The sequence below is a fragment of the Rissa tridactyla genome, chromosome 5 (genome assembly GCF_028500815.1).
Source record: "Rissa tridactyla isolate bRisTri1 chromosome 5, bRisTri1.patW.cur.20221130, whole genome shotgun sequence".
Classification (NCBI taxonomy): Eukaryota; Metazoa; Chordata; class Aves; order Charadriiformes; family Laridae; genus Rissa; species Rissa tridactyla.
Window position 1 is genome coordinate 80,644,780 of NC_071470.1, and position 22,278 is coordinate 80,667,057.

Genomic DNA, 22,278 nt, shown 5'->3' on the forward strand with positions numbered 1-22,278 from the left:
CATCTATAACATGATAGGGAAGTGGTAATGCAATCGGGGCGGCCATGTGAAAAAGTTACATTAACTCAGACCCAGGCATACTGGGAGATCAACGCAATGAGTCAGATGTTACAACAGAATATAAATTTTGAGTTAAAGCCTACCCAAGGTAGAACATTCTAATTTGGGTAACACCGAGATTGTGATAAGGTCAGAAGTTACAACAGGAAATCAGAGTTTCAAAACACCTTAGAAGCAGCAGAGATGAATGACATGTACAAATATTCATATATATACACATTCATGCGTAACTACAGTTGAGAACAGAATCCAGTGTTACACATTAAGCGGGTAAAATGAAAAAGCTGCTGTTAGGCCTACTTGTAAGTTTGCGCTGTTCTTTGTAGACAGACAAGTTGTGGACTAACTTACAGATACCTTGTCACACATTTAGAAAGCCCTCTCTCTCCATTACAATAAACACCACTGTACCTGTATGGCTTCGAATATGAACTCTCAGCGTTCCATTGCTTGCAAACTTCTGTCCGCAATATGGGCAAATCTTCTCCTTTTCTCCCGTGTGAGTCTACATGTGGTGGGAAGGACAAGAATGAAAGCTTCAGCATAGCTTTAAAGCAAGTGAAATACGGACTATTTTAACTGTATTGACATTGACCACTATTATCTCCATTATATATTTTATACCATCACAGCAAGCAGAGATTCTAAGGAATTAGCTATAGGCGTTCTTTCAATTTTCTTTTAAAATTTCTAAACAAATTTCATTGTTAATGGCAAAACAAACTGGTTTTTCAGTTCCTAAGTTTACTGTTTCCTAAACAGTCACTATTTAAAACGCCCAATTCACCTTTGTGTACTCTCATAATTGCAAAAATAGGACACCTGTCCTTCAGCTTGATCTCTGCAATAGCAGTTTCTTAAGTAGAAAACAGCCGTTTGCTTAGCAATAAAGTTATTCTTCATAAGTGGGCCTTATTTTTAAAAGCATATAATTGCACAGAATTCTTACACAATGAAGTGTAGTGAAAAGCATTTACCTAACCTAGAATAACTCTCCCTGTTGAAAACTTGAACTGGAGCTTTAAAAGGTTTCTACGGAGATTTGCGCATACGATTTCTGACTGTTTCGTATGAATGGAACACAGCCATCCACTCGTCTTAAGTATGACAGACAGCGATCCTTCAAAGTGCCAGCTGTCAGTGATTTCAGTCAACACAAATTGCGTACCAGATCCTACCTCGTTTGTAATAAATGCTAGAATCAGGTTGAGAACGGATCACAACAAGTATATTGTAACTGTCACCAACACTAAATCATACGCTGAGCTCGTCTTTTGACATCAAGCTTTTAGGGCTAGAGCGCCTTGCTGATACAAGAATTGTTTCAAACCGGAAAAAAAACCCAAATAATCACAAACTCTCCCATCTGACCTGTGCAGTCAACGGCCAGATCACCTTGAAGTAAGGTACATACGTGGGTTCTGATCATTTTTCGCACTGTACTTTCAACACCCGATTCTGAAGATTCATCAGCCTATTGAATAACTTTATCTGTGACTGCTCTTTTAGTGGAGAATTTGCGATTACTTCATTTGTAAGTGTTAATTTAAATGGGATGGGAAAGATAACATTAAATTATTTGGACAGCCGGCTATTTGGGTTTCAAGCTTTGCACGTGACTCTTCAGATAGGGAAGTTCTTATTTTCATGAAAGACATTGCAGTGATATAGAATTCTTCATGACATCATAAAAACCTTATCTCACATAGTACATGTTATGTTGCAGCTGCAGAAGAGTAAATGAGATATCATTTCAATACTAGACGGACTTGCATAGTTTTTGTTCCCTGACATTATCGATATGAATGCTAAATCCCTCTTGATCTAGAACCCTAGAATTCTTTAGAAATCACCTATATCTCCAACAGCAACGTTGGGGGATACCAGACAGCTATTAATTCATTCCAAACAACCAAGAAACCAGAGGATTTCCGGGATACATTACAACTACAAGGCTCACAAACATACAGCGAGTCCCAGCCTGACAGCAGCACAAAGCAACAGTAATTACAATTCAGAAGGAATGCCAAAGAAAGAATAGGGATAAACAATGAACGGTAGCTGCTTCCCATTAAAATGCAAACACATATATGTGTATGGCAACTTTTAACATGAAATAGTTCACTCATACTAATTTTTTAGAAAGGAATCTGAGGAACCAAAGTTTAAAAGTTTATGCAGAGCTCTTCAATGATTCCAGGTAGTATTTTTGATTTGTAGATCTTATGATCCATCTTGGCAAGGTCCTTCACAAAAAAGTTAATCTGAAATCAATGTATGGGTATTATAGGCTAGGTCTGTTACTCAGGTGATTAAGAACAAGTACATAAGGATGAAAAGGACTGTGTGTCCGAAAAGCAGTCTGTTTTTTTTCCAAAAAAATCAATTTGTCTAATGAAAGATACTATATGCCTTCCCTAAAGCCTTGCTCCGCAAGAACACAATCAGAAACAAATTGCAAGTTTATTTTCTATACCCTTTATTTTTGAGTTCCTCAGACCAATATATTTGGGCTTAGAAAACAAGTGTGCTTTTATACTCCTTATTCTAAAAGTAATAGAAGAGAGGGAGAGTATCATATAATATAAAGTTCTCTCTTTATTACAGCAAAACTCAACTGATTTCACAGGCCAAACAACAACTGATGAACCAGGTTATTTGAATCTCAGTCGTCTCACTGAAGTCTACAGACAAGGCAACCCCATTTCACTCCAGTTCTAACATACAGGTGAAAAATCTTCCACTTAAATCTATCTGGGAGAAATACACCTTGGTTACACAGTTCTGTCACTCAACCACAGGCAACTTTATTTTCCAGCAACTACAATTACTGAGTAACTTAACACATATTAAATCTGAGATAAGCAGCATTTAAAACAGACTGCAGACAGACCGCAAACGCATTAACATACGCTTAATGGAAGATCAAGACCTTTAAAAGACCACAAAAGGAAACAAAGAGACTTTGTTCCTAGTTGGTTCCATTAATTTTTTGCAATCTGTAAACATGTTAAAAAGCAAACACACGTTAAAGAGGCAGTGCTGTGCATCACATTAGAGAATCCAACAGTCTGCTACCTGCCAATAACTTGATTTACACCCCAAAGATGTGTGCTAGTTCCCACACCTGTAAGACAGAGGCGTCAGCAAGTTGGAGAGACAATGAAAGACTGCTACATTTTTTTCCTCAATTTTAAATACAGATTCGTGATCTAACACACAGTACTCACCACGATCACGTGCTGAAAATATTGTACCAAGTAACTCAGTTACACTCAATTTTGTTATTACAATTTTACGTGCATATGTGAAGTGCATACTACATGGCAAATATATGCGTGATGTTTTACAAACTCTCACAATTTGCATTTGGGGGCAACACCTGAGCTGATTTTCCGCAGATTTGTTCTTGATTCAATTATTTTCTTCACATTTCTTCCCTGCAACGTAAATCTTACCTCAGGCCAAACTAGCAAGCCAAGCTTTCTTCTAAAGTTCACCCCAATTCCACTGCAGAGATCGGTGGAAAGGAGCACGGCAAGAGCAGCGCAGCAAGTCCCATCTTCCTACACACCTGATGCTGGAGCACCTACGCCCAATTTATACATATTGCACCCGCTGCAGATCCTGCGTGCCACCAGCGACCCCATTGTTGCAATAAGCATTTTAGAACATTAAGCACCATCACAGCTTTCTACCAAAAAGCCAGAAATGCAGAAGCATCTGAGTTTTTTTTTTTCCATTAGTCACAACCTTAAGGGCACAGAAGGAATCAATACAATAGAACCATTCTACTCACTTTTTTATGACTCTTCAGGACTGAGGGCGTCACAAAAGCTTTGTCACAGAGATCACACTTGTATTTCTTATGTCCATCGTGTACAACTTGAATATGAACATTTAATGTGTCCTTTCTTTTGAAAGTAGCATCACAGTGGTCACACTTGAAGGTCCTCTCACCTTATAAAGAGAAAAACAAGGATTAAAGATACCAGATTTTTTTCTGGAAATACACTAATGCTTATTGTTTCAGAAAAACGAATAAAAGCAACAAAGACAAATGAAAAGCTGGGTCCTGGGAACAGGAAAAAAAAAAGAATTATCACATCAGGTAAAAATGTAATTGAGAAATGAAGAAAGCAGTCATCACAACACCATGGCCAGAAATGTGAGATTAAACTCTATAGCCAAGGACGAAATGGCAACCCGTGGAAACGGCTTCCAGAGAAACCGCGCACAGGTTTTATCAGCGCCCCAGTAACAGACTCACTTCATAGTAACAAGCTGAAACAGACCTCGTCTTTCGACACTTAAGTGGTAAAAGACATCTTCCTGAATTTAAAAGAATTCTCAAAACAATAAATACTTGCTTCGAGTAACCTATCTCATTCACGTCAAGAGAGGCAAACTCATATGAAAGAGATGAAATAACTTTTAAGGGTTGTAGCAGTATTACTATTCAAACTGCGGTGACGTGGTTGAAGGTTACAGCAGAGGCCAGGTTAATATTGCTAATAGTTTTAAAATTCAATGAATTACCTAAGAGATGGGAAGAGACACTGTAATTCTGAAAATCTGCACGCCTTTTAGAGAGAGAAAGAAAAGGAAAAAAAAAAGACATTTGATTCTTCAGAGAAGTCATTCCAACAAACCTTCTCTTTATCACTACTGTGAATGCAAAAGAGAATATTCTCTTCTTTGGTTAATGTCTTGATTGAAGTTGCAAGTTCATCATCTGCAGCATGGCATTCATTCAGAAATCCACAGTCGAAACTGGAAATCAGGTGCCCATACCCCAAGAAACTTTCCAGGCATTTGTATCATAAAGAAAGATCACCATAATCTAAGAACTATCCTCCACTGCTTATTTTTCAGGGCAGAGCCTCCTGGTCCATACGAAGAAGATACAGACTTGAATAAGCACAAGCTACTTTTTCCAGTAGCATCGATGGACATGTAGAGGTACGCTTATTTCCTTGTTAGAGCTTATTAAAGGATAAAACCATCCCAGCCCTGGTCCCGGCGCAAAGGCCAAAGTGAATGGAAATTGATTTCAGTACCCTGCACATTAAAGCCCATTTGATGCTACGTATTGAGGCACAAACTTTTTTATTATATATTATACACGTAATACATAAAAGTGCAGCTTATCACTACAGCGGTGCCTCAAGTATCCACAGACATTCCAAAGCCTGGATAACCCATTTCTCTCCCCCATAAACGAACCATAAGTGCTCCCCTACGCCAAACCTCTCATTCTCTGTTGGTTGGGAAGCAAAAGCGGTTTTGTCTTGGTCGAAGAATACGCTAAGTAGTATTAGAGTCCAAGTTGTCTTATCCTAAAACACTTTCAGTGTAGCTGTTCAGAAAAATTTTCAAGGTCAACAGGGATGCAATTTAACATGCTCTTATGGGGAGGTTTAACGTTGGTACTGCTTCTCGCTGTTCAGTGAATACTCCAGCCCTCTTCTTGGGAACATGAGATCATACTGCTAACAAAGCAAAGTCACTGCTATTTTTACTAAAGTAACATGCAATTTTCTACTGCTTCAACAAAGGAAAAATATTCAAGTGATTTCTTTTAAAAGTTACTTCTTATAATAACTTCTAGGCTTCAAGGATTTTTTTTTTTTAGGTTGTCATTTAACATTAACGTGTCTCTTAATAACTTTGCTCCAAGTCTGAAAATAAATCGGAAAAAAACGAAGCAATACAAGACATAATTTGAACAAATTGCCATGTCTTCTGAAGTAAGAAATATTTGTATGATTTCCATAAATTTACATGATATCGTTATGGTTTAAGACACGATTCGACATTTGTTGAGTTTCAGGAGGATTAGTCCTTTTTATCCTAAAGTTTTGTTCAATCATTCCTATAATTTTCAGTATTGCATTTCTATTATGATTTGGGAAAATGACTTCCAGATAACAACAACAACAAAAAATAAGGTAGTAAAAGATCAACAGTTTTCAAATAAAAAAACCTCCAAAGTCGGGGAATTTCAGAACTAACATACTGTTCAACCACATCTCCTCTGCGTGAATACATTATAATACTCTTCAACTAAATGCACTTGCAACGCCAACTACGGATTTAGCCAAGTCCTGGCTTCGATTTAGCAAAAGTTTTCAACACGCAAAGTAATGGGAAGCCTAGAATTGAGGTATTTTCCCCCAAGGTAATGAAAATAAGGGCTACTTGTGCTTTATTTGAAATGATCAATCTTCAGCACCCACTTCTGCCAACCCCTGTAGAACAAGCTACTTCTCTTACTAACAAACATTCTGCGTGTAGATTATTACTTGGGAAAGCAAATATACAAAGAGGATGATGTCCATCTCAACCGACACAATCCTGTTCAATGCACGTCTCCACAATCCTAGACAACTGAACAATCCAAACTAAAATGCTTAGGATTACTCATTCTCATCAGCCAGGTCTCTTACAGCTCCATGAGCGAGTGTTAGCCAAGTACGAGCTACCAAACGCTTACGTACCATAAATCCTTCCTAAACACCACAGCTGAGACTAAAGGGTTACCTCCACCGTGACATAATGGGAACACAGATACTAAAAGTATTATCAGCAGCATGCCTAAGAGAAAAAGCTCGTGTTACTCTCAGAAGACAAGTTACATTTACACAGCTAGAACCTACGTGGAAAAAAAAGAGTTTGGATTTTATTTTTTTATTATTTTTTGCTAGGTAGACATATTTGAACTTGAATTTTGAAAGCTACATCAATGACACCTTTTCCAATTTCAAGAGAAGAACGCCTGAGGACTGGGTTTATGAAATACAATTTTTTCCAGTAAATTAAGTTTGTAAACTAAATTTTAAGTCATTCTACACTATTCTGCAGAGCACCTACTTGTAAAACGAGAAGAGGACGCTGAATTTAAAAGAATATACAACATAGGCTGAACTTCAATTTTTCCTAGAAGTTTAAAGCTTCACCAACAACAATTTTTCTTTTCCTACAGCACAGAAGAGTAAAGCCAGCCAAACACACCTAGAGATTCTGGTTTGTTTCTCTCCTTTCTTTATAGCAAGAGGTATATTTTAGTACTGTGAGAGGGACTATCATCCAGCTGTAGCAGGACAACGCCTATAATTCCGAGTTATTTCAAATATGAGAAACTCATTACCGTTGCAGCACATCTTGTCGGTCTCCAAGTTCGGACACGAGAGGAAGAGCTCAACATTTCTTCGCTGTGAACCCAAGCTCTGCTCAGACAACAGCAGGGCCCCTTGTTTTAATCACAGCCTTGAACTGAAAACTGTTTATTGTTCAGTTCATCCTAGTAATGACTTTCACTTTGCTATTGGTCTGTCAACACTCCTTTCATAGAACTACAGACAAGAGAGATGCAGCATGACTATAAAGGCCTTGCTTGTATTCACTGTATTAAGGCCTCCTTGTTAAGTTGGTCACTTGTTGGGTATTTTTTCCAAAGTAAGAAAAAAAGGTTTAAAAATCTTCCCCATGATTAATAAAAATACCAAAACATAATTGGTTTAAGGCTTTGACTCATTTTGGAGAGTTTTAGCTAAGATGGCAGAAGTTACCACCTTCAAAACACCTACCGTGTCCCTCAGCAAGACGCGTCTCCTTTAGCACCAAGGAAGACTGACTAGACGCATCTGTGCCACCACAGTTCAGTCTCATATATTTAATATTTACTTAAATAGCGGTGGGTTCAGGAACATCTAAACCTGCCACAAGTCACAAGCCTAACTCAAATTTCCTGAGCTCCCATCCTCTTGGAGGGAAAACAAAAAAAAGTCACAGTATATGCAGTATTTTAGAGACAGCTTTACCAAGGCCTACGGTTCTGCATACTAGGAATTACTGCTTTTGGATACCCTGCAAATACTTGCTTCATTAGAATACACATTACCGCACAGGTTTTTAACTTTTTCCTCCCATCATTTTTCACATTTAACATCGGAAAAAGATTTTACAAAATTCAATGCTTCGTGAAATTGCAGAAGCTTTTGAAAGATAATTGTAAAAGAACAAACTAAACACACCGGTCTAATAATTCATCTAACAGAAACACTGTTACACTGGATTAAAAAAAAAAGAAAGATTTGTGGTTTTTTTAAGTTTACCAATATAAATATTCCCCAAATCAAAGCACTGTCTAAGCTACAAGGATTTCAGACCATGAATATTTCCTGAAATCTAAATTGCTGACATTCACATGGCTGAACGGTAGCCTAGGGTTCTCTGTAAATATTAAAGATGGAGAAAATTCCACCAAAAATAAATCTTTACACAGACAGTTAAAAAACAGGACAGAACGCCAAGAACAAGTTACTCGTGAGGGAAACTGGCCACAGCATTCCTCTGGGCTGCTTCTTCTATGCCAGAGGCAGGAAACTTCAGCCTGGACTGCCACAGGAGACGGAATCTCAATTTCAAGCTCTAAACGGACTTACCTACAAAAGCTGAGTAAGCCACCGAGTTAACTCTGCATCCCTCTCTCCTTTCTTAAAATGGAGGTAGCGCTATCACACTTACCGCAGAAAGAAAACTCTTGTCATCAGACCTCAAAAAATCATTGCTAGATTTTCTACAGCAGATTTGGATTTGCATTTAAGGGCATTTAAAGGCAAGGTTTGAATTTGGCTCTGGATTTTCTAACTCCCTGGGGTTAGAGTTGAATCTTAATACGCATTTAACACAGCAAGTTGCATACTGGAGCAAGGTGCCATATGTCTATTTTTCTCAGTCAAATGTGAGAACTGAAGAAGTTCTTTTTCCTTTCTGACTTAGCACTTACTGTTATGGATTAACAGATGTCTCTGTAGAGAGAACGGGGTTCGGAACAGAGCTTTGCATTCCTCACACTGGAATGGTCTCTCTTCAGAATGGGTCTGCAGATGAAAGACAACATGTCAGAGGAAAGGCTCGAGAAATCAATTAGCTGTCATTACAGTAATTATAGCTAATTTTCTAGACTGCATTCAGGAGGGGATATCCTAGCAATTTGAAACATCAGGGGATGACGAATTAAAACAATCACTCTGCCATTATCCAGAATCCGGAAAGCCAGCACAGCAGCTACTGAGTAAGTGTACCTTCCCAGTCCTCAGAATTCTTACATGAGGCATGCACGCACACAGAAACAAAACCACAGAAGAACCAGGAGGAAACCTACAAGCTCACTTGCATTGCTTCACCAGTACTAACACTGGCCTTAAGCATTTACTAATGCAAATAAACACTTTAAAATCAAAGACACATACACAGACCCCTTTTTCTAAGTTAAGTTGGAAGGTAAAACTAGTCTAATTATCTCAAGATAGTATGTAAAGTTTGGCAAAGAAAATTTCTCAAATCCTGAGACTAGTCTAACATTGTTGTCTCAGGTTCTTGCATGGGGCAAAACAGGCATAGAAGCACCAGTACCAACGTTTTTGCTTGCTGTAGAATTCGTCATAGCTGAGAAATAGCCGCAAAGCCACAAATAAAATGAAAGGCTGAGCTTGGGTGAGTCTCTCAAACTACAGAGCTGCTGAAGCAGATTTCTTTTCTGGAGCTTTGGAAACATTCAGCTTCATTCAACTTCTGTAAATTTCAAAGCACTTTCCCTGTTTCCTAGCATTGTTAAGCGCTGCCCCACTGCAGAGAGGAAATTAATCCGTACAATTTATTAGCTACCCAATTTCGTACTATTTTTGCAAAGGAAAGCAAGTTTCTAAAGCATCAGCGTCTAAACACTGTATTAGCTCACAAGGACTTCGAGTAGAAGCCGCAGTGCCAAGAGGAAAAGGGCGTGGACAGTAAGTGTTTTATAATACGCACAAAATTAGGTAAACCAATTATTTTTGTAGGCCAAGGGTAAATATTACCATAGTACATATTTATATAACCTATTTCTGCCATTTGTAATACAACACTTATAGCTATCCCTTTAAATTAGGGAGAAAAAAGGGACTGCGGGGAGTCAGCATAATATTTAGATATAGACTGAGGACCTTGAACCTAGATTGATTTTAACAAAAATGTCTTCTTACATGCACAACAGCACCAAAGCATTACAGTACTTGCAATGGTATACAGAGGCCTTAAATTCAAGGCCAATTCCTTGACCTCAGCCTATGTCACTTAAAGCAAAAAGGCAAATGGAGCACTATCGAACACGCGGAATACATTGCACGTCACAAAATCTGCTGAATGGTGCGGTCCAGCTTCTACAGGTTTGCATCGCAGTTTGCATTAGCTGACACCCTGCTTGGCAGTCTCAGCAGCCAGGCCAAGGATTGACAGGACATAAAGAGACTGAACTGCCTTCTCACCTCAACAGGTGGTTCCTCCAGAACAGGGCTGAGACATATTGACGAGACACTGGGGGGAAGCTCGCAGTGCTGCTGTCTGTGCTGTACCTGTTCTGTGGATAAATAGAAGGGTTCAGTCTCTAGGGCTGTCAATCTGGCACCTTTCACGAGCACAAAATTCATTATGCTTATTTAAAAAAAAAAAATGCTCTGTTTTAGAACACTCACCACATGAGTGAGGGCTCTGAAGAGCACAGTGATTTGTACAGAATTCCTTCTTAGGATCTCCTTGACAGTTCTCCTAGTCTTTTGATCAAAATACAAGTATTCTTCTGCTCATCTTAACTTCACAACAAAGGAAACCACCTAACTAGGCATACCCACACGCAAGGGTATGCAGATCACCTGCCTCTTTTGTGAATGGTCCAGAAACAAGCTAGGTCTAGTACAAAAAGCCATGCAAACATTAACGAGGAGAGTATCCCCCCAAAAACACATATTAGTTCTAATACTGTCCTTTTTTGTCCTCCTAACAGGTTCCAGATCAGAGATGGCTCTTCCATTCAGTCAGAGCAGGGGATAGCCATATGATCAAAGCAACTAAGGATGGGCTCTTATGGAATATTTCATGGCAGCCATTCCTACCACAGCATTTGTGGAGCCCAGCCCAAGGCTACTTATTCCCAATAGAGAATCTGAGGGAATACAGTTGCTTCAATTCATTACGCTCCCCAGGACCACATAACCCTGGATTAATCATAAACCCTTCAAAATCCTGTGTCTGCTGACCTATTTCTGCTCACTGTGATATCCTGATATTTTAGTCTCTGAATTCATCCTCTATACACAGGAACAGATGGAACAAAACCTTTGCTTCCTCCTTTATGGAAGTCATCTGGATTATATGGCACAGAACACGCACCTTCATCCAGTCTAACCTGGACAAAAGAAAGGTGACTACTTTTATCCGTAGCACAATCCAATGCTACATTGGCCTCTTCATTTCAGATGCCATTCTCTTCCCTCGTCACAAAACTGGAACCGCATTCTTCACGTGATCACTTAAGCAATGTAGTCTGCGCTTTGCAAAAAGACACCTGAGCCAGTTCCACATCACGTAAACGCTTCTCGGTGCTGACATCTCCAAGCAAGTGACAAAGCAAGCTTGCGCAGGCAGCTCCAGAGAGCGGCGCAGTACTCGTGCAGAAGCAGTACTTTAGGGGTACCTCAGGAAGACTAACAGTTCCCACCCCTCGGATCTGTAGCCGTAAGGGTGTAATGAGTGCTAAATTAGGGTGCACATCACAACGCCCCACTGAACAGAGCAGATACGCTTTTAGCAACTCCACTGTCCACCTCTCAGTGAAATGGGGGGGGAAACTAATCTTTCTGCACCTTTGAAATGACCCAATATTCACTCACCCACAGCTGAAAGCTGTTTAAAAGCACATGTTGTGGGAGCCATTTTTATTCCAACACAAAAATCTGATTAAATAACCCCCATAAAAGAATCACAGAACAAGGAACAAGCAGTTTCCATCTAAAACACAAAATAAGAATTCAAAGGCACAAAATGTATACGTATCCTGTTTCTTATTGTAAATAAGAAGTATGTAGCTCTGCTGTAAAACCCAAAGAGCTTTTTCAAGCATGTTGCTATCAACCTTGAAGGCATATGTTCTGTTAAATGCTGGTGATTTCAGTGTTTTTTAACTACTATACCCATCATTCCCACTGCAGGATTCTAAACTCCCTGCTACTAGCACAGTAACTGCATCCTGGAACTCCAAAAAGCACTGTGAAATTATTCAGAGGCCAACTTTTCTTCCACCAAAAGAAAATTAAACCTAGGTGGGCGTCTTAAAGGAATACACACCTAAAGAATCATAAAAACCAGAGCTGAACAAATACACAGAAGCGCAATACACAACAAAGGTTTAAATTTCCACTGTTGGTGGATTGACATTCTTGTGAACAAGCAAAAAGAACTATTGTCCCCTATTTTTGGTAGGACAATTCCCCAAAATCATCGCTGTTAAAACTATTTTGGCATCCCAAACTACCACATCCTTGACTTACACCTTACAATTGGGTTTGCGTATACACATCTATACTCCTCTCTGCTATCTACTGCCTCTCCTTATTTACATTTTTTTCCTCAATGGAGAGAGGCATGTCTAAAAAAAAAAGCACAATTCAGGACATCTGTGTCAGTCTCCTGTCCCTCACGCTCATCTCTTCATTTAGCAAGTGAAATTAGAGACCTAAGTGTTGGATGGGTGAATATTCACAACTCTTACGTAAAGACAGGAATAAGTTTATTTCGTTATAGGACAGGGTGGATTTACAGCCAGGACTATGTGCAAACAGGTTTAGGAAATAAGCATGCCAACATGCTTTAAGGAATTCTGATAAAATTATGTACTCACTAAACCTGTCTAAATTTTAATATTTTCCCATTAAGTGGAGGCTCTAATCCTTGCTTATATTAGTGGTGCTGCTGCTTAAAACACAGAATTGGGTCAAAGTGTTTACTCATTCATACTTAATCCCGAATTCTGTTTTCAGCCCAAACTCCCTACCAGTCATGAAGTGCAAATTCACATTAGGAAACACACAAAAATTATTCATTTAAGATATAGAAGTATCTTTTCAGATAGTGTTTTATACATTTTCCTTAGAATATATCCAATTTGTGAGATTCTGCCCCGTTTTCTCAATAAAGTCTAAAACATAAGATAGAGCCACAGCGTACACGGGAGCTAATCTCGTCCTTCAGCAGGCTGCCGCATGCTTTCTGGTTTAGACAGTCGTCACCATTTCATCCTACGAGAGGCATTACTATTACTCTTACATGATTTATGGCTCAAAGTGCAAGAGATGGTGCAAAGATCCTGTGCCAAATTCCCAGATGGCATATAACATGAGCCAAACTGCAAAAAAAAAAACTTGTAAGTATGGGCGTATCAGTTTCATCAAAAAGGGGGGAAGAAAGGGGAAGTATTTTAAAAATGTAAAGGGAAAAAAAAGAAAAAAGCAAAGGGTTCCAAAATACTAGGCACAAAACTAGACAGGTAATTTATTTTTTCTTTCTTTTTTAGAGTCTTGCAATTCTGAAACAAGTCATGGATATAGCCTTGCCATTAAAAAAAATGTAACCCCCAGGCCAAAATAATGACAGGCGGTATAGAAATTAGGCCAAGCAGATTTCAGCTTAAATCAACAGAAGCGGAGCATCCCTTCATGAGCTTGTTTTGCAGGTAACCTTTCTTCTGATGTTGTTTTAATGTGTGAACACTAACCCAGGGCAAATCCAGTAGAGTTTGAAAGCATCTGCTGGCCGCTAAGCCCAACAATGACTGCAACAGGACTACACTTTGTTTTATTCAAATATGGTATCTTTTAAAAAACAAAAAAAATTGTTGACATTTTAGACAATTTACATCTTTATCTTGATAACCTAATACTAAAAAAGAAAAAGAGCAAACAGAAAAGTCAAAGTGGGGATTTATTTGATGTTTTTAACTAAATAACTGTGATTTCCTTCTACTTATTTCACTTTTTTTTTTTACTAGAATTCATTTAGTGTTTTGAGATTTTGGATATAACAAAGAACACTAAAAAAATACATCCTCCAATACTTTAATCCCATGTTTATAAGCATGCCAGAGCTTAATGATGAACCACTTAGAAGAAAAAAAAATCTGCAAATCTGAGGCTGGCAGACCTGTAAACAACAACAGCAGAGTGTTTTACCTTCTTGTGATTCTTGTAAACATTTCTGTGGGCAAATCCCTTTCCACAAAGCTTGCATTTATAAGGTTTATCTTCACTGTGTATTATTTTGTGTGCAGTCACTTGATCAAGTCGTTTGAAGGACTTATTGCAAACCTCGCAGGTGTAGGGGCGTTTTTCTGCAGAAAATGAGTGGGGGACATTTAATCTCCTGTTTATACAGGGGGAGAAGATGAAAGGCAGAGACAGTCATCTCCTCAGAGAGATTTTTGCAATTAAGTCAACCCAATTCAGATTAAACCAATTAGAAAGACATCTAATGCCCTTTATGTTAGACAGTTAAGTCACTTCACAAAAGATGAGCCATGGTGCATCTCAAGAAATTGGCACATTCTTTGCAATAATCATTGCTAAAACTAAATTCTGATTAATTAGCTTAAATCAAAAGAGAATGACTTCAAAGAGGAAAACCCTGTTTCCAGATTACAAATGTGAACGAGGGCATGACAGTTTAAATGTTTTAAAACTTAATTAACAATATACATATTAACTTCCAAAATCCTAAGTTCCTTAAGTTCCTATGCAAAAAGCCTTTATGCTTCAACCGGTGACTGCAACTTAACTACATTAATGCTCATCCAGAGTGTCAAAAGAAAGCTAGGAGCCTCTGAGATACAGATTATGTTACAAGAAATGAGCTTTTGGTGCGGACCGATACCAAGAAAATAGCTCAATTATAAGCCTGTGCTGCTGTAAGAACCTGTATTTAATTTTTTTTAAATGCTAATGTATTTGACAGAACAACGTTGTGTTTCCATTATGTTGGCTGGTGTTTCTGATCACTGTTGAAAGACAGAGGCATTACATTGCCGTGATCAGAAATCCTGGCAAGCCAATTTGTGTCATACTGCCAAAGCTACAGACAGGCCACTCCCCACTCACAGCAACCTGTTCCGGCAAAGGACAAGCACGACAAAAACATTTGTGTGTGGTCTACGAAACGGCGTGGAGTGCGAGCTGCTTCCTCTGACTGGAAACTACATGCACATGAGTCCACTAAGACAGAGGTAGATATATATATCCATGAATTAGTCTTTCCCTTTTTAATCACGGATCCCTACCAGGACACCACAGTTCCCATCCTTTTCTCTTCAACATGAAATTTCAACCACTGGTTCTTCACCTCCCCTATAAGCCAAGTAGCTACGTTTCGCCCCATCCCAGCTAACTAATCATCTACCCCAGCTAGCACAGAAATAATAGCGTGACAAAGCAGCAGTAGGAAGACGGCTATAGCACTACACTCGGATTTTTGAAAGGCTTAGAAAGGGTAGCTTAGGTGATTTCCTTGTAACCTGAGATTTGCTTGAAGAGCTCAGGACAACACAGAATTCATCAAGCCTTCTATAAGAAACTAATTCAGGTAAAATTCAATAGACATCAAATACATACACACATATAGGTTTGGGTTATTGTCATACATTACCTGAGTGAGTTATCATATGGCGTTTTAGCTGGTTAGCCGAAATAAACTTCTTGTCACATTCCTGACACTCAAAGATCTCATGGACCTGCAAAATGAGTGTTTCATGATAATTAAATACGCGTCTCAAACAAGATCACACACCTTACGTATACAAAAATTCTCTAACAGACCATAATTATTTCTTAGCCAGTAGCTATACTAATAGTCATTCATACGCTGTGATTTCCCCTTGCTAGTCCCTCGGTGAACAAGAGCGCCTCTCAAAAAATAATTATCACCAAGAAAAAAATTATCACTAAAACTATATGTAGAAACACAGTTTATGCAAATCTGCAATACCAGATCCATTTAAAATACCATTCTTATGAAAGCATCAAAAAAAAACAGATGCATAATACCTTTTCAGAACATTTCTTTCTAGTCAATAAGATATAAGTAAAAATAACACCGTAACTACTTCCTAACTACTACTGTAAGAATCTTAAAAAACAAGTAGTATCAAACTTTCAAAAGTACCATCAAAGCCTTTAGAGGCAAGATAGCAGAGGGGCAGCAGTGCCTCTTAAAACTCTAAATGCAGTAAGCATTAGCAGGATTTTCAAAAATCACAGCACATAATGTCATCAAGGACTGAACGATGGAAAAATAAAAGAGGCAGTTCAGAGCTGCAACTTCTAACACATCATAAAAAAAAATAATCCTGTGTTATTTATTATTCCCCATTACCATTCACCTTCTGCGCTGTGTTACATTTGCCATCAGCAGCCTCCTCTCAACCTAGTCACAGCACAACTGAACAGAGATTTCAGCTTTTTGCAACCGCAGCCTTAGACAGCAAAACTTCTGGGCAGAGATCATGTTTCAGAAAGCCTTTTTGGAGAACTCTATAGACTTTCTGTAGGAGAATCTAGCAGCTAAAAATAACAAATATCAAAGGTTCAACAGAATACTCTAAATGAGAAACATTTGTGGACAGCACAGAAAAGCAGCTCAACTAAGACTTCCACGCTTAAAACAAACAAACAAAAAAACCCAACCAAAAAGAGTCTCCATAAGTATTCTGCCTCACCATGTTTTTATGCTGCTACTCACAAACTAACTTTAGAGCAAATTAAATGTTTTAATAAACTAAAATGGGTTATGCCATTTCCTACAATCTCTGCAAATTTGCACACTTTGGACAGTGACGCTTAACGAAATGCTCAGGCCGAATCAGGTGGTAAGCTCAAACGAAGATCATTCGTTCCAAATATCCTGTTCACCCAGGCAAATTTCAGATTAATTTCTCTTGTTGCACACACAATCTACTACTCAACCCTTTCCCAAAAGATCTAAATTTTTACTTCGATTGCTGACTGATGTTAACATAATGCTGCAACCAAGTGCTATCAGAATCCCCCTGCCCTGACACAATTATTTGAAATAACTTGTAAGGTATTCTTAAAGGTAATATTTAATACATCAGAACCCAGACTGTGCTTTAACACTATAGAAATGTCTGATTTTAACTTAGGAGCATTGCTTAATAAACAGTCTCATTGAATACATTTGCATTAGAAGAGAGACTTGCATGCATGTGCATTAAAAAGCTACAGCTATCAAATATGTATTCTACGGCGGGTACTCTTCAATCAATTCTTTAGAGAAGAATCAGACACAGACTAGTGTGCATGTGCATTAAATAGCTGTAGCTGTCAAGCGTATATTCTATAGCTGGCACGCTCTAATCAGTTCTCTAGAAAAGCGTACAGTTACATGGTAAAGCAACAGTAATAAAATAGAGAAAACATTTTTTAGGAATAATGATATTCAAACAGACTTTCATTTTAAGAAAACTTGCCGAGCAACACGCTCGATGAGTACACAGGCTGTAACACCACAAACAAGGGCTCCTGCAACGATTTTTTTCGTGTAGCAAAATTAGTCTCATTGGGGGCTGTAATAGCTATCAACATAAGCCTCTGTAACATTAAAGTCAGGACACACTTAAAATTATTTTGTAGGCATTAGATGTTAGCTGAAGGTGTAGCTCTTCAAAGTGCTATACAAAACAGCAAGCATTTTAACAAGATTAACATATGCTCAGGTAAATATACTTCACTTACAGGTCTGACGATCTTAAAATTTTCATTAGGTCTACCGAAAAGCAAAAGGTCATTCAAAAGAGTTTTGGGGGTGAAACTGAGCTAACACTTTGAAGATACCACGATCAGCTTTTCCAAAAACTAAATTTGAATTTCAATCCACCCCTCCCAGTACCGGATGAGACGCTGCCTGTCGGAAGGCAGTGCTGTAAGAGACCAAGGATATCAGAATATCGCATCCAATTGAAATGATTAAATTATTATTGAAAATTTTAAGGTGATGTTCAAAACTTGGTTTCCTCTACCTTTCCATAGCTTTCATAGCGATCGCGAAAAAGAGATTGCACAGTAGAACAAAACATGGCCCAGCGTTGAACAAAAAGGGCAGAGATGCTTGGAACTGGCAGGTGAAAGAAGGTGGGGGGAGAGGGGGGGAAAAAAAATCACAGAGGGTGTTTAAGAGTGACTCCTCACCATCACTTTGCAGGAAGTCCAGCTCTACAACAAAGAAAGTTAAGAAGGAATCAAGGATTTTTCATAGACAATAAAACACCCTCAAATCTCTTAAACGATGAACAGGATTCCTTCTCAGTTCTGTCATTCTCTCTCCAGCAGCCTGTGCTACAGCACGCCTCTTAATGGAATCTTACAGATTCACGTAAGAAATCTGCTAAACAAATCCACAAAGGCGACAGCACAAACTAGTCTCACCAGCACAGCACAAACCTACATTTCATACAGGCATTTGTTTATAACCTTTTCCAAAGTCAAGCTTTACTGCTTTAGGCTCAAAGGTGTCCTTAATCTTCTTTCTTAACAGCAAATTATCTACTTGACCATTAAAAACACCCGCCTACAACAAGAGTCAGGAACTCATTCCACCACAGCACAACCAGAAAGAGACACATCCCCCCCAAATCCACCTACAGGTACCGATAGTGTAGCACCATCCATTCTGACTGCATCAGCCTGGGAAAAGAAACTAGCAATGCTGGGATTTGTTTGAATTCTTCTTCCCTTTCCACTTACAGAATAGTAGAGCTTCGGTGGAGAGGCCGGCAGCCTGTGCTATTCCCATGTATATGCTCACTTAAGTTTAAGTTCCTGTGAGCAGTTTAAATCCAAAACACGAGACACCTCTATTGAAATGCACAAAAGGAGCCCTTTAGCAAGAATCTGCACCAATGAAGACAACGCTCCCCTCCTTCGCTTGCTCACTATGATCACTGTTCAATGACTGAATTTTGCATTTTACTTAAACTTCCGAACTTAGAATATAATTCAGATGGTGTTTCATTTGCTTTGGCAGTAGGCATCACAAACCTGCAGAAAAGAGATTTTACAACAAACCTTTTCATTCTATTACCCAGTTTTCTGCAAGCTCCTGTACAGCATTCTGAGTTGTGTTTGCTGGGAATTTATTTATTATTTTTTTTATACTCCCATACCACTTAGCAGCCCAAATCATGAACTACTATAAAGATCAGATAGAAGGATGTCACTTGACAATTGGAGAAGATAGGACAAAATACAACAGGTGGATATAGACAGAATGGAAAACAAAAAGATACTGATCACCACAAAGAGTAGTAATATCAGTGGGTCAGGATCAAATATAAATAATGTAGATGAGACTATTCTGGGTAGGACTGTAATCATTAAGGAAGACAAAATCAGAATTCAAAGTGATTTCTACACTCTCAATGAGTGTAGAAAAACACACAATATTTAGGAACATTTATATCTATTTTTATATATATATTTAGGAAGGAGAAATCAAATGCAGAAATGTTACGTGATGACCAAAGTTTACATAGCACCACTACAGAAAACATTAATGAATTCCAAACAAAGTGTGAATAATGAGAATGATGCTGCTGTTAGAAAGCCCTGTCATTCCGAGATATATTATTAGATGTATTCTCTGTATTAATAAACTCAGGACATTGGTTCCACTATACTTGGCACTTCCAGGGGCTCAAGTAAGCATCATGGCTCTTCTTATTTGGGCAGCTGACTTCAAGCAGCAAATAGGTGAAAAAGAGAGAATCCACCGGAAGAAAAAGCTTACGAAATTAAAGGCTAGTTTGTAAAAACAGATGCATGAAGAAAGGTTGTGATAACTGTGTTTGTACAGCCTAGGAATTGCAAACGGACTTCGTAACGACTGTGCAATATGCCAGCTGCTATAAAGACTGGTGAGTTTTTCCTGGCTTTCTGTCAGATGAGACAAAGAGCAATTAATTCCCTTTGCAGAAAAGAAGACTTAAGCAGGACATCAGAAAAAACAAACGCTGGACTAATGAACACGTTCAAAAAAGTTGATGGCACTAAAGCTGGAAGTCAGAATACAAAGAGACATCTATGGAGGTGGTAGAATTTTTTTTTAATGGAACTTTTCAGGAGATGAGACAGTGAGTATCTAGGACGATTTAGGTACATGCTTACTCCCCTCTGTAAAATAGAATGGGATAGAAAGTCTCCTGAAGTCTCTTCCAGCCCTCTATTTCCTTGAGCATACTGAGATAAACTAAAAAATAAACAAAAAAAAAACCCCAGTGACACCAAAAGTTAGCACAATACAAGCAATAGCCTGGAAAATAAGAGGGTGAGACTAAGGGGTATAAGACAATGACAGCAAAGTTAAGTTGTGCAGGGCTAAGAAAGGGCTTATATTTAAGGCACAAAGAATCCACACAATGCAAAGCTAAAAATGGGTTTAAATCGAAGATGACACAAAAGCTACAGATCTGAATGACCATGTCCTCAGACAGTAAACAGATCTCTCAATCCCCCCTGTAGCCACCCTCTTTACCTTCTTTCTCTGCATTTGTCAGATTTCTTTCTGTTGTTTGGGCTTATTTTCTATTATCTCCTATACTTTACCTTCCTATTCATTATTTTTAATTGCTTACATTGACAGGAAACGGGTGGAAAAAAAATATCTCCTTCCTTCCCGTTTCACCTGTTATTTTCTTACTGTTTTTATTGCCTGCCCAAATATTTTGGGGATTATTGGTGATGGATCCTGCCCTGCTTCCCACAAAAGCAAAGCAATTCAAAGAAACAGAAGGCATGATCCCTACACGCCATCTCCTTCACTATTTCTTGTAGGCTGTGAATCTGGAGTATTTATTTTCTGGATGTCTTAAAAGAGGCACTTTTAAGCCAATCAAGAAGAGGAAATAAAGTTTTATGTACAAAATCTTCATGGTGATTTTTACAATGAGTAAGTGCTCAACTAATCTACCATCTATGCTAATTAAAAAGCTTGTTAGTGTGTGTCAGTGTCTGCACAGAAATACAACTACTGAAACTTAACGAACATTTTAATAAAATGGACACACTAACCATAACATTTGGGATTTTTCAGCCACCATAAGGCGCACTATCATGTAAAAATTGTAATTACATGTGGCAAGGCATACCACAATTTGGTCGGAGGAGTAACTAAATACAGCCCTCTTAGACTAGAGATGACGGGCATATTAATACGTGCAAGGAGAAAAAACACAGTTAAAAGGAGGGGTCCCACCACTTTCTTTGCAACAACATATTTTAATTGATATCCCCTATATCCTCAATGGATTCAGGTTATAACCAGGGCATTATTAAAGACTTACAGTTAATCTGATAAACAGTACAATGTAGCTTTTTGTAAAAACAGAATCTCTTGGGTTTTAGTGATTTATCAAATTAATCTTGCTGGGACTTCCTTTGGGTATAATGGATACAGAATCTCACGTTCATAGTCCATCTGTATTCCTGTATGAACCCTCTTATTTCCAATAGATTCTTTTTGAACTGTTAACCCCTCCTGTTGCAGTTATAAAAGACTACACACATAAACAAAGAGACATTAAAATTTTGGTTTTGAGGAAGAATTTTTTTTTTAACTACTGTCTAACTAAATTACAAATAAACACCCTTACTGGTATGTCACAGAGTAATAAGAAAGATTGACTGTATTTTGTACAACAACTGAAGGCTCCTGAAGCTATTTTCATGGTCTGTATGTATCAAATCGTTACATAACACTTTTACATTCAGCTTTAGCATTTAAAGAATGCTGAAAAACAGCAGGCAACTTTGACTTAACACTGGATAAACGATACAAGCACAAACATTTTTGTATTTGGTAAAGATGCATTAAAACTTTAGGAAGATCTTTGGTTTAACCAATTGCGATTACAAAAACAAATGCCCACAATAAAATACATAGGGTTTGTAACCATGAAAGAGATTACCCAGAGGTTTGCATTACAGCAGCTTTCAAGTGACCTAAGCACCACAGCCTCACATCTGAGTGGAGTCAGAGCCTGCTGTGGGTTAGCCTTCATCTTACTGACCTTTCGATGCTCTTGGAGATTTGTTGCTGAAGAACATTTCTTATTGCACACTGAACACATCAGCTTCTTCCTAGAATTTCCTGAAACAGAAACAAAATACCACCAACATCTTAAAAAGGAAGTACTAAGAAAGAACCTAAATATTTCCACTGAGTTTGTGACTTTCACAGGTCATTTGACTGACATAAGATTTTTACATTTGTATCCCATCTTCAAAGTGTCCCATATCAGGAGTTCTCTGTGGGTGTCCAACAAACCAGTTACTGATGGAATGT

The 22,278-nt window shown here is 38.3% G+C and overlaps 1 protein-coding gene across 3 annotated transcripts in view; it reads right to left on the bottom strand.

The window, feature by feature from the left end:
* Window positions 1–22,278, bottom strand: part of PRDM5 (PR/SET domain 5) — a 111,062-nt gene that overhangs the window by 57,825 nt on the left and 30,959 nt on the right. For all 3 annotated transcript variants that reach the window (XR_008466747.1, XR_008466746.1, XM_054203861.1), the window contains exons 8-13: window positions 22,004–22,083; window positions 15,571–15,655; window positions 14,106–14,263; window positions 8,852–8,945; window positions 3,860–4,020; window positions 472–565 (exon numbers count right to left, since the gene is read on the bottom strand). Coding sequence is in view for 1 of the 3 variants with exons in the window: in XM_054203861.1 (XP_054059836.1) it covers window positions 472–565; window positions 3,860–4,020; window positions 8,852–8,945; window positions 14,106–14,263; window positions 15,571–15,655; window positions 22,004–22,083 (672 nt within the window). In the remaining 2 variants the exon portion in view is untranslated. The remainder of the gene's footprint in view (window positions 1–471; window positions 566–3,859; window positions 4,021–8,851; window positions 8,946–14,105; window positions 14,264–15,570; window positions 15,656–22,003; window positions 22,084–22,278) is intronic.